The following is a 12,515-nucleotide window of genomic DNA, read 5'->3' on the forward strand; positions in this document are numbered from 1 at the left end:
ACGGTGGGGGAAGGACCCCCATGCCAGCCTCTGTACCCCACCCCCAGCCAGAAGTAGAGTCCAGGGGCCTGAACGCCATCCACAAGTCCCTTCGCATCCAAATATTTACCACCGTGTCTGCACATAAAAATTAATACACCAGTTTTGTCTGCGGTTCCCACTACCCGCTTTGCCTTTGGGGCTCAGGCCTGCCCCCGCTGCCCAGCCGGCCACAATGCCAGCGCCCACAAAGCCCGCACAGAGGCCGGCTGGTCGCGCATACAAAGCACCCGGCCCCGCCATTATCATTCCGGAGCCGAAATCCAGCCCGGCGCGCATCTCATCGGTCATTCAGCAACCCTTAATGACTTGTCAGTTCCTTGCCCTGCCATTTTCTGTCTAATTAATTCTTTTATTGTGCACCGGATAAAGAAAGACAAAGGCCTCCCCGGCAATAATGATTCATTAAAATGCAGCGCCTTCGCTTGGCCCCGCACCAGCCCGGCTGCTCTGCCCGCGGCAGGCCCTGCCCGCCCGCACTCCCACCCGGCCCGCGCACCCCTTAACCCTTTGCAGCCCCGAAGGCCTGGCTGCATCCTCCCAGGTCTCAGGCTTGAGGGGAGCTGGGGAGCGGGGCTCCCGTACAAAGGGCTCAGGGAAGAGCCCAGACCGGACTTCGCAGTCACCATGCCCACCAGCGTCCTGCACTTTCCCACCGGGGCCTCAGCGGGACTAGATTCTGGCCCAGCAACCACCCCCAAAGGTTGGGGCTGCTGGGTGCATCTGCCACACACAGGACAGCAGCCCCCCCCTCCGCTCTGGGCCGCCCAGCGTGGGTGCAGGAGGGAGGGAGGCTGGGGAGCCCTGGGAAGAGAGTCAAGGCCCCAGAGACACAGGGCAGGAGGGTACCTGTCAACGTGTGTCTGTCACGTGTGCCAAGCCTGGTCAATCCTCAGAGCCCCTCGGCGAGGCTGTCACCATCCCATGGTCACGGGGGAAGGAAACAGAGGCACACAGAGATGACTGACAAGGGACAGAGCTTCGGACCCCTGGCCTGGCCTGCTTGGGGTGTGGGGGGTTGTAAGACACCCCCCATGCGGCAGGAGGGAGAGGTGCCCCCTACTTCCCCAGGCTTCTGAGTGCACATTCTCTGCCTGGTTTACTTTGAATTTTCTAACCAACAAACCCACCTCACTGTGCGGGTGAGCAAACAGAAGTGTGTGATCAGAGGTAGTAACGTGTTTAACAGTCACTCTCGGGCCTCTGTGCGGAGCTCTGGGTCACAGCCGCAGCAGCCGGTTCCTAATCTCACTGAGAGCCCCCAGCTCCACGAAGGGTCTTGTTCCCAGCTTACTGCTGGGAACTCAGAGGCTGCACGGGAAGCCAGTGCCCCGAAGCCAGCAGAGAAGGCAAGAGCTGGGGAACCCCTCAGAGCCCCGCTCCCTCTCTTCCTGGAGACAAAGGGGCTGGGGGTGAGCCAGGCTGGGCTCTTGGCACCAGAAGGTCCTCCCAGGAGGGCAGGGCCATGTGTGTCTTCTCTTCTCTCCTTGGAAGGCCCCCGGTGGGTCCCCCCAGGGACCCTGGGTCATGGCAGCCCATCCTGGGAGGGGTTGGTCTGCACATCTGCCCCCTCCGGATCCAGGGACCCCACAAGCAGGCAGGCTGTGGCCCAGGGTGACAGAGCAGCAGGAGGCATGAGGACATGAAGTCTCCAAAACACAGATCCACGATGCTCCTCTTCTCTGCCTGGGGACTGGGGTGGGTCCCTGCAGCTCCCAGCAGCCACCCAGGTGTCCTCCGGACCTGGACAGACGGGCCTGGGGGGTGCGGGGCCTGAGGGGCAGCAGGGCTGTGCCCAGCAGGGAGGGCTCAGGACACAGGGAAATGTCTCCTTCCCTCAGTAGTGCCACATGCCTGGGGCAGCAGCTCCCTCTCCCTTGTCTTGGGGTCTACACTGGCCCCAGGGGTGGGAGCAGGGGATCTCACACCACTGTCTCCGTGGCCCTGAGACCAGTCCTGGCCAGCACAGGTTTCCTCTGAAGTGGAAAGTGTGGTGGAAAGTGTCCCAGGAGGCTGCCCAGCGGCCGTCAGTCACCACCCACAAACATGTCATGCCAGCCCTGATGTGTGGCCCACAGCCTCTGGAGACCTGGTCAGCCACAGATGAGGTCCGTGAAGATCCTCCATCCAGGGCCAGCCTGGAGGCCCTGGGCCAGACTCTGGGGAGGGAGGACAGGGGTCCACATAGCAAGGCACGTCCCTGAGTCGGTGACACTTGCCCTGGCTGTCCCCCAGATGTGGCCAAAAGTCAAAGCAGGCAGGGTGGGGGTGGAGTGTGCCCAAGGGACAGGCCTGGGTGGGGGAGCGCGGGCCTCCCCTGGCAGCTGCTCTGAGGACACGGGCCCTCCCCTGAGCTGACAGCCGCACCAGCCATGAACTCACATCCAAACAGAAAACCCACTCCTGAAAGCAGATATCATCCCAGGAAGAACGGCTGTGAACAGGCCCGGCGTTGGGGGCGGGGGGGCTTTCCCAATCTACCAGAGCAGGGTCTGGGTCATAAGGCTGTTTCCCCTTTGTCTCCGAATAGGGCATTCTGTTCAGCTGAGATCAGAGGCAATGTCCTCTGCTCTGGGGAAGGAAACGAAAAATGAGGAACTTTTCCCGCCAGCTCATCCCCAAGATGGGCCGATGGGACACTCTCCCTGAGGACGCAGACCTGGACAAGCTGTGGCAACAGCCGCCCTGGCCTCAGGCAAGGTGGGGTAAGGCCAGCCTTGTGAATGATGTCTGCTGGGAGCTCCCTGGAAAAACCCTCCCAAGCCTGAGAACCAGGGCAGCCCCTGGGACCCCTCCCAGTGGCCCTGACTGCCCCCCCCCATCTAGGGATCCACCTTGCCTCCTGGCAACGTCACTGGGGACCCTGTGTTTGGGAAGCAGAGCCCCCAGGACTCCAATGCCTGAGAACATGCCCTCGGGGAACCCACTGGCCTGGCTCCCCGAAAGCGGGGGGGGGGGGGGGGGCCGAGGCATGGCCTTTAAAGAATGGTGGTGGCCGTCCTTGCTCTCCCTGCAACTCCATGATGAGCTCAAAGAGAGGAAACCCTCCGGAGGCTTGCCCGGGCTGGGACCCAGGGCCATCGGGGCCTTTGCATCAGGCAGGCTGGCGGGAGAAAGGGCCACACCCCCAAGGAGTCAACACGCAGGAGCCCCTCCAAGTGCAAACTGAACAGGCAGGGCCTCCCGCCCCCAGGAGCCTGGCACCGCCTGATCGATTCCAGAGCAGTGAAGGGGCGGCCTCGCTCCCTGTCAGGGAGCTTGATGCGGGCGCTTTCCTTGCTTCGGGGTGTCCATGGGAGAGCCTGGAGGGCCATATGGAACTGGACAGCCCTCAGCTGCACCAGGACTTGCTGGACCGGCCCCACACAAGCATCCGTGAGCCTGGCTTACAGCCCCCTGCAGACCCCGCCTGGCCCAGGAGGCTTGGCACACCCCAGACCTCACAAACCCTCATAAACCCGGGCAGCTCTTCCCCAAGACTACTCTTGGCAGGCCCGGGACAAGGCTCTCCAGCACAGGGTGAGGTCCGTGCCCTGGATCACAGCCACACGGGCGGCTGGCAGACCAGGAGACGGGCTGAGCGTCCCCCTCCCCCGCTGGAATCACAGAGCTAGTTGTTTCAGGGATCTGGGTCCTTGTGAGAAGCTCGATCTTCCTCTCAGCCCCAGATGCATCCCCAGGGCCTGGCAGCGGGTGCACCCAGCCCGGTGAAGCCCGGATGCCGGCTACATGGGCCGGGGCGGCCCCAGCAAGGGGTGAGGCCACCCCTCGCCTGCTCTAGCTCCCCACAAGCATTTCTCTCTTGAAACAGTCAGCTAACCGGACACCCCGCCTGGTGCCTGCAGGGCAGCATTCACCCAGCTCCCAGCTTGGCTAGGCGCCAGGGCCCGAAAAATGCTGTCAGCCACCCAGAAACCCAGCTCTGGGATTCGCCCGGGAGGAAACCATGGCCCCATATTGGACCCGATTTGCCTACTGAATAGGCCCTGGGTAGGGGTGGGGGGCCAGGGAAGGAAGGCTCTGGCTGGCCAGCCAGCAGCCTGGGGCCTGAGATTTGCTCAGATGCAGATGCAGCCCCTGGAGGGCGGGGGCAGGGGTGGTGGTGCCTGGCTGTGCCCCAGGGCTGGGGCGCTGTCTCGGCCCTCGTGAGGCTTCTGGTGCCCACATCCTCCGAGGAGGGCCTGGGGCGAACCCCACTCCTGCCTTGGCCGAGGCCCTCCCGCACGGGACCCCATACGTACAGAAAGCAACACACAAAATGCAGCCCACGTAGATAAAAAGCTTTTTTTTTTTTTTAATTTTATCAAACTGGTCTGTACAAAAGTTAGCGTTGCTTGGTCAGAAAGCAGCAGAACACAGCAGGTAGTGGCGGCGGAAGGCCAGACTCCACGCGGAGCAGCAGAGTCGGCGTGAGAATGAGCTGTAGTTCCCTGCCCGCTCGCCCAGGAAGAGACAGGCCAAAAAAAAAAAAAAAAAAAAAAAATTGTTTCTAGAAAAAGGTAGGAAAAAGTAGAAAAAGTAAAAAGAAGCGACTTCTCAGAGGTCTCTCTATGTACAAAGTTGAAAGGCACAAGGTTCCATGAAGTAGGCGCGGTCAGGGCTCTGCACGCAGCGGAAGCAGGGGTTACTCCTCTAAGACTAAGCCTCTAAACACTTTAGTGGATGAGGTTTCAGCTTCACAGCTTGTAGGTGGCGTCTGGTTCCTAAGAGCCCCGATGAACGAGCTACCCCGTCCCAGGAAATCCCCATCCTGGGCGGCGACCAACTGGAGCCACAGCCCTGCCTTCCAAACGTCGGGTGGATGCTGGCACCGGGGCCAGGGCGCCCCAACCCAGTCAGAGACACTGCAAGGCAAGTCCCTTCTCCTCCCTGGGCGGGGGTGGTGGGGGGGACCCCAGAGGGGCCTGGAGCTTAGGGGGATGAGGGGGCACCCCACCTGACCTCCCAGCCCTCGTGCTCAGCCACCGGCCTCCGTTTTGTCTTCAATTCTACTCTCAGTACGAATGGACTTCATTAATTAAAGATAAAATAATACAGAACATAAATACACTTCAACAGCTTCCCAAACAAATTGAATGTGTTTAAGCTTCAAAAATAACAATTAAAAAAATAAAATAAAAAGAGAGAAATGTTAGTCGCAGCCAAACCTTGCCAGGAAGAGCCTTTCATGGCAGGCAGCACCTCAGAGCGGACGGGCCGGTCCCCAGAGGGGCTCCTGCAATGGGGTCCCCTGGAGGTCTCCACGCATGTGAGGCCGGTGGGGACCCTGGAGCACAGGAGGCCGGAGACCCCACGCCTCTTCCCTCCTTTCTGTTTTGTGCTGTGGCTGCTCCGTCCACCGAGAGGCAAAACCGAGGCGCTGGTGCCGGCAGGGAAGAGGGCCCAGTGGCAGTCCTTGGTTCCAGAGTCGCCAGCCACGGTGAAGAGAGCACGGGAAAGGGGCTCTGTCGGACGCAGGGAACATGGAGATCTGGAAGCCCCCACGTGGGTTACAAAGCGAGGCTTCCCGGCACACTTCAGCCTGCGCCCGCCGGGCCGTCCCCGGCCCTCCCTCACTAGCGCACCCCTCCCACTAGACAGGAGGCTCCATCCATCCTCGCCGAGATCCAGGCTGTCCCGCACCGACGCCAGTCCCCTCCCTGGGGCCACAGCACCCTCAGGGCCTGGTCAGGGTCGTGTACACGGGCTGGTCCCAGTTGCCGGGCGGGCTGTGGGCAGGCGGCACAGAGAGGCCGCTGAGCAGGGGTGAGGCATAGGGCCGCCGAGAAGGGTGGAAGTAGGGGCACTGGTAGAGGCTGGACGGGCAGCCGGGGTATGGGCCGTAGTAGCTGGGGGCCTGCAGGTCGGTGTAGTCGCCCTGTGAGCTGCTGAAGGAGCTGGCGGCCGCGGCGGGGGCGGCTGTGGTGACACTGGCCTGGCCGCTGTAGGAGCCGTAGTCGGCGCGGCCCGGGGAGCCGTGTGACTGGTCTCCATAGTGGCCAGGGCTCAGCTGCTCCGTCTTGATATGCGGCCGCGGGGGGCCCGCCTCGGTGGGCGACGCGGAGGCTGACGGGGCTCCCTTGTGGGCCCACACAGGGGATGCCCCAATGCCTGCCGCCCCCGAGTGTGAGTAGGAGGCAGCCCCGTAGGAGCTGGCGGCAGGCTGGCCTGGCTCCGTGGGCAGGGCCGAGTGGCCGTTGAGGGGCAGGTATTGGTCGAACTCATGCACATCGAAGGTGTCCATGTTGCCGATGACCTCGCTGCTCAGCTCTGAGATGTCCACGTTGCTGAAGTCGATGTTCTGACGCCCGCTGTCCGCCAGGCGGCGGCCTTCCAGCTTCAGCTCGGGCTTGCCCCCGTGGTGCAGGTCCGTCTTGGGGGTGGTGGGTGGGGTGGGTGGCCCGTGGGTCTGCCCTGAGGACAGAGCATGTTTCAGAGATGAATGCCCCTTCTGTGGGGGGCCGGCCAGGCCGGCGATGCGCACCCGGAGGAACACGAGCCCACTAACTGCCGCAGGTAGAAATCAACGGCTTTTTGTTTCTGTACGTTTCCCAGAAATTCCAGCACAGCCAGACCTAGACCTCACTCCTTGGCCGAGGAAATTCCGTTAAGCACTGTTCTAGGGCAAGAGCTGGGGCTGCGGAGGCCCCGCTGTGAAGACCAAGGTAGGGGAAAGAAAAGGAAGTGCCCGGCCCCCTGCACACGACCACAACGGGACCCACACAAAACGTGTTCTCCCGGAGGCTCGCAGCTTTCGCCAGCTTGACCGAGACTGCTCGGCTAGCCAGGATTCTCCCCGTCTGTCTGATGTTAGCTGGGCAGCTGACCGCCACGCCAGGGGCAGGAGTGCTGGGTCAGCACCAGCAGGAAGGCCAGTGGAAGCAGAAACGCCTTCAGGCGGAGCAGAACACACCCACATCACCCAGCTCCAGACCACGGCAAAGCTGCGAGACCCTCAGTGCTAGGTGGGGGCTAAGCAGACCCCCGGCCGCCCGTGTGCATCGGGGAACCTGGGATTATCTCAGCGCCACCTGTCCTGGGAGTGAGCCCCACTTCCCACCCCCACTACCCATCTCAGCAGACGCCGAGACCCCCACTTCTCCTGCTGGGGCAGGCACCTGCTGTGGGGCCCTGGGAGCCCACCTGTGTGGTCGCTGTGATGGTGCGGGTCACCCAGGCTGGCATCAGCCTTGTACACGGTGCTGCCAGGGTGGGGGCCCAGCTCAGGTCCGGAGTCAGAGTCGCCTTGGCCCGTCTTCACGCTCTTCCTGCGGCGTGGCTGGTACTTGTAATCTGGGTGGTCCTTCTTGTGTTGGACCCGCAGCCGCTCTGCCTCCTCCACGAAGGGGCGCTTCTCACTCTCGCTCAGCAAGCTGCAGCAGCAAGGGCAGACGTGGGATGACCTGGGTCCCCACTGCTGCCCCGGGGGCAGGGCCTCACCCATCCCAACACTCACGGGGAGGCCCGTGCATGCCCCTGCACCTCAGCAGGCACCAGGCAGGCTCTCCCCTCGCCAGGGACAGGGCGCTCAGGCCAGGGAGGAGTTCTGGTGAGGTCTGTTCTCACCAGGGTCACAGGAACGTGCTACAACAAGACCTAAACCTTCCCACTCCATCATCTTCTTACTTCCCTTCACTCAGAGCCTGTGTAAGTCCCCTCCCTTTGGGGCTTTCTCAGGCAGGCGGGGAGGAGGCAGAACCCAGCAGAGAACACACCAGGGACAAAGCAAGACTTCCTGAGAACAGGCAGGGATACCATGGGCATCTGGGCTTCCCAGACCCCCAGAAAAACTGGCAAAACCCATGTGATCCTCCCTGAGGCTCAGAACACACACGGTCCTCTCAAACCTTTCCAGAAACTCACCTCCAACCGCCTATGGGACAGGCTGCAGGGCTGCCAGAGTCCGCTGTGCCCAGAGCAGACAGAGACAGGCACGCAGAGGACAGACGTCCCAACTCCCAGTGCCCACTCCCAAGGAGAGGGGCAGGAAATGGGAGCCAGTGCCCCAAACCCACAGCCATCCATTTTAAACCCAAGTAGAAGAAAACACATCTGGTGGGGATAGGCAGTTCTCAGCATTACTGCTGTCCTACTTTCTGTAAAAATGTTCAGCTTTGCCATCCCCAAGTATGTGCGCAGCGTGCCCGTGCTGGACCCCTCCTGTATTTCTCATCCTTCCCTGCACAGGGTGCAGAGGTGGGAAAGGAGGAAAAAGCTTGGGGACCGTCCCAGCTGAACAGACGTGCACCCCTCCAACTAACTGCCTTCTCTTCCCCACATGGTGGTCAGAGTGGAGGGGAACCCTTTCCAAAGAGGGACACTTCCAGAGGGCACTACCCTGCCTGCTACTGTGTCCTGCTTCCAGACAGAAGCCACCTTCCCTTGGAGAGGGCCAGGCCTCCGGACTCTGGGGCCGCTCACGCGTGGAATCCCCAACCCCCACATGCCATCCCAGCCTTCCGCAGGCTGCTGGCGACTGAGGGAGCGTGCTAGGGTTTGCACACTCGCGGGGCAGCCCTCTGTGGCCCTGACCACCTGTGCAGCCCAGTCAAAGAGGGGGTTCCCACTGGGACTGGCCCTGAGAACAGCCACTGGGAGCAGAGCCCAGGGCGGGAGCAGGGCCACCTTCAGGGTCCCTGCGCACCTCCCCCAGAACCACTCGCAGCCCGCGGCTGCGGGGCCCGTCCCTGCACACACGCACACCCAGGCACCGCGCACTCACCGCCACAGCTTGCCCAGCGTCTTGCTGAGCTCGGCGTTGTGCAGGTGCGGGTACTGGTCCGCCAGCTTGCGGCGCGCCGCCTGCGCCCACACCATGAAGGCGTTCATGGGCCGCTTCACGTGAGGCTTGGCCTTGAGCGCGCCGCCGCCGCCCCCGCGCACGGGCATAGGCACCAGGCTCCAGTCGTAGCCCTTGAGCACCTGCGACACGGCGTCGCGGATGCAGGCCGGGAAGCGCTCGTCCGCCGCCTCGGCCGCGTCGCCCCGGACGCCGCCCCCCGCGCCCGCCGCGCGGCCCAGGCCCTCGGACCCGGTAGGCGACGGCGGCGCGTCCGAGTCCGAGTCCTCCACGTGCGACATGGAGCTGGCGGTGCCGGACGGGCTGCAGGGCGGCTGGGCGCGGGCCTCGCTCATGTCCAGCATCGGGGCCGCGCGCGGACGGGCGCGCACCGGGACCCGCGGGGCCGCTGCTCAGCTGCGCCGCGGCCGCTCCGGGACCCGAGGTCGCCGCGCCGTGGTCCGACCTGCGTCGTCGTCGTCGCCGCCGCCGCCGCCGCTGCCGCCGCCCGACCCGGGCCTCCCCGCCGCCGCCGCAGCCGCCGCCGCCGAAGCTCCGTCCCGACCGAGGACCCGCAACAAGTTTCTTTAAGCGGCGGCCGCGAGGCCCCGCCCCCTCCCCGGCTCCTCATTGGCCAGCGCGCGCCCCGCTGCCCTCTGGGGCGGAGCCTGGCGCCCGCCCCTCCCCCATCCGAAGAAAGTGCCGCGGTTCCCTCTGCGCCCCCGCACGCCCCGCCCGGCGCCGCCCCGCGCCTCGGGCCCCTTTTCCAGTCGGGTCGGGGAGGGAAAGGGGTCGAGGACCGGGGACGGCGGGGCGCTCCGGGGTGTCTCTGCGAGGCGCGTCGCGGCTTCTGCGGGTCCCGCCCCCGGCCGGGTCGCCAAGCCCGGGGAAGCCCGCTCCGCTTGGAGGCGGGTCCTCCAGAGCTTCCCCCACAGGCGGTCCTGAGCCCCGACGTCTCGCCCGCAACCCAGAGGCGCCGGGGTCAACTCCTGCCAGCCTGCAGCCCAAGGGAGGGTTGGCTCGGCCGTGTAGCCTCAAAGCCCGGGCTCCCCGCCCGCAGGGCCAGCGCGCCGGGCAAGACCCTCCAGGGCGCCCTTGGTTTGCGCGCCGCGCACGTCCAGGTAAAGCGCGCCCAAGGGCCTCGGCTGGGAGCTGGACGATCCCAGGTCCCCCGCCCAGTCCGGTATGAGCGGGGAAAGCGCGGGCGGGAGAGCGGCCCCAGGAGCCGGGCAGCAGAGGGAGGCGGGAGCGCTGGGCAGGGACTGAGCTGACCCTACTTGTGGAGTCCCTGGGGCCGCCCGGCGGATGGCGTGGCCGGACGCGGGGGCCTAGGGCCTTCCGGGCCTGACCCGTTGAGGGCGGGGGGCGCTGAGGCTCTCCGGCTGGGCGGCCCTGGGTGGTCCAGCGAAGGTGATGGCCGCCCCGAGGCGCCTTCGGTGGAGGAGATGGGCGCGTCAGCCTGGAGGGAAGGGGGCGGGCTGTGCCGCCCGTCTTGGGGCAGTGGGGTCGGAGAGGGGACATTTCTCTTGAGGCTAGAGCTAGGCCGCGGCTCCGAGTCCCCGCCCGAGGCCGCCCCCGCGAGTTGGCTTTGGGCCTGGCAGTCCCCGAGGGCGGCTCAGATTCTTTTGCCAAACCCTCGGGGAGGCGAGGAACCGGCTGCCCAGAGCTTCGCCACAGGCCCCCGCGTGGCCGAGTGGGAACACGTGTGGCTGCGAGCTCTGGGTCCCGCGCCCTGGGTGACCCTAGACAAGGGCACCGATTCCCCTCCTCAGAGTCTTGGACGCCCGGGCCACTGGCTCCTGCAGCGAAGGGGCGATGCCCAGAACAGAGTGGGTGTGCTACCAGAAAACTCCAAATTTAAAGTCGGTGCGTCCACGGAAGAGTCTTCGAATGCTCATAATACCGATCCCGGGCCCACCACCGAGCCCTGGACTGCCCAGGGCAGGCTTCCTGGCCCCACCCAGGCCTGCCCTTGCCACCGGTTGCCGATTCTTTAGCTCGCACTTGGGCCTTGAAGCCCTGTCCACCTGGGCTGCCTGTCTAGGGATGAAGCCTTCACCTCAGGGACTCTAGGGGCTGCCCAGGGATCCCACAGCCTTGCATGGGAACATGCTGGCCTCTCTGTGGGGACACCTCAGAGTCTAAGAGGGAGGAGCCCAGATTTCCTGTCACCTGCAGGTGACCCCAAGGCACAGGATGGGCTCCACTGCTTGCCCTACATCAGCGAACCTGATATTGTGCGTTATGGCCACGGGGATAGGGCGCGGTTGCTGTCTAAGCGCTGGTGGAGGGCCCCAGGACGGCAGAGCTGAAGCCTCTGGGCTTGGCTTGTGCCCTTGTCTCCTGTCCTGTGGCCGGCCTCCCTTGGCTCTGTCACCTGCGGGGGAACATCCTTACCTGCTCGTCTGCAGTGGCCTCCCCTTGAGGTCCTGCCCTCCATCTGGGGTCCGCACTCCACACTCTGCAGCAGGAGGACTGAGGGAGGCCCAAACGGGGATCGCCTGAGGGTACACATCCATCTTACTGGCCTGTGGGGACCCACTGCAAATGCAAGCAGGAGAAGGGTTGAGGTTGGCAGACCTGGACCCCCGAGAAAACAGGTCCCACCCCTCCCTGCATCCAGTGTACCCCTGGGCACCAGATCTGCTGTGTGCAGAGACAGGAAGCACAAACGGCAAAGGAGGCATCAGGTAAGGTAGCCTCTCCCTGTTCCCCACTAGCCCAGAGGGTCATGGGCTGGTGACCACCAGGCAGGGGGAGTCCCCTGCCAATCCCTGTCATACAGGTCCTAGGCCCCACCCTCAGCTCCACGGGGCTGCAGCGACTGCCCTGGAGATTGGTAGGGCTGGTGGGCCATGCCCATCATGTATGTACAGCTCATGACTCCAACAGGATGGGAAGGGAGGGCAAATCCTGCCAGGCCCGGACTCGGACTGTCTGTGTGTATGCCCTTCCCCACCAGGCAGCATCCAGGTGTAAGCTCATCGGCCCAGCGCAGGCTATGGACACATAGGATGGCACGCAGATGTATTCCACAGCCTCCTGGCCTTCTGGAAAGCCCTTATACTTACCAGCGTGCCATCCAGCCTCCTCTTCCGTTAGTGCTGACCGCAGTGTGTGCCCTCAATGGCTAGGCAGGCCTTGAGCAGGTACGTGGGTGTAGCGTTCAGAGAAAGGGGTGACCGTGGTTGCTTCCTGTGTTCCTTAGTAATGATGAAGCATCTGTTTTGTGCCAGGGGCTTTAGTGGGCAAACACCAAAGAGATGCGACACTCACCACAGCAGAGGGGTGTGTGTGTGTGTGTGTGCGCATCTGGGAAGGAGTCTTTTGAGGAGGCAAAATTCAGCTGAGACCTAAAGCTTCCAACTTCTGGAAGAAGGAGGAAAGACCATTCTCTCAATGGCAAGGAAGTTGGGGGAAGACAACTTGTGCAAAGGCCCTGAGGCAGCAGAGAGCATAGGGTATCTGAGAAAGAGTGAAGCTACAGTGATTTAAAACTTGAGGGACAGCTCTTTGAACTTCCTCTCGGTCCACCTCCTGGCTGTTCCTTCCTGCCCCCACCCCCCCCCAACTTCACCCGGTGGCTTTTGCAGTCTCAGGGATATGATCCAATAGGCCAGGTGTAAACCATATCCCTGCCCCTGGGGCCTAGGAATGCCGATGGAGATGAGGATTCTAGACCTACACCCTCGGCAGGGCCCCAAGGGCACCTGTGAAG

The 12,515-nt window shown here is 63.6% G+C and overlaps 1 protein-coding gene across 1 annotated transcript; it reads right to left on the reverse strand.

The window, feature by feature from the left end:
• Positions 1 to 4,335: 4,335 nt before the first annotated feature.
• On the reverse strand, positions 4,336 to 9,310 carry SOX8 (SRY-box transcription factor 8). The gene is made up of 3 exons (XM_082714002.1): positions 8,741 to 9,310; positions 7,162 to 7,391; positions 4,336 to 6,432 (listed from the first exon to the last, which is right to left on the reverse strand). Exons 1-3 carry the CDS (start codon positions 9,160 to 9,162, stop codon positions 5,696 to 5,698), a joined length of 1,389 nt encoding a protein of 462 aa, XP_082570128.1. The 5' UTR covers positions 9,163 to 9,310; the 3' UTR covers positions 4,336 to 5,695.
• Positions 9,311 to 12,515: the final 3,205 nt, after the last annotated feature.

The sequence above is a fragment of the Mustela nivalis genome (genome assembly GCF_964662115.1).
Source record: "Mustela nivalis genome assembly, chromosome: 19".
Lineage (NCBI taxonomy): Eukaryota > Metazoa > Chordata > Mammalia > Carnivora > Mustelidae > Mustela > Mustela nivalis.

Bases quoted from the DNA above. Each gene is read 5' to 3' on its own strand.
- SOX8 (XM_082714002.1), bottom strand. From the start codon at position 9,162: ATGCTGGACATGAGCGAGGCCCGCGCCCAGCCGCCCTGCAGCCCGTCC. The intron at 7,392-8,740 runs GTGAGTGCGCGG...TTGCTGCTGCAG, and splicing joins ACGCTGGGCAAGCTGTGGCG to CTTGCTGAGCGAGAGTGAGA. The intron at 6,433-7,161 runs GTGGGCTCCCAG...CTCTGTCCTCAG, and splicing joins CCATCACAGCGACCACACAG to GGCAGACCCACGGGCCACCC.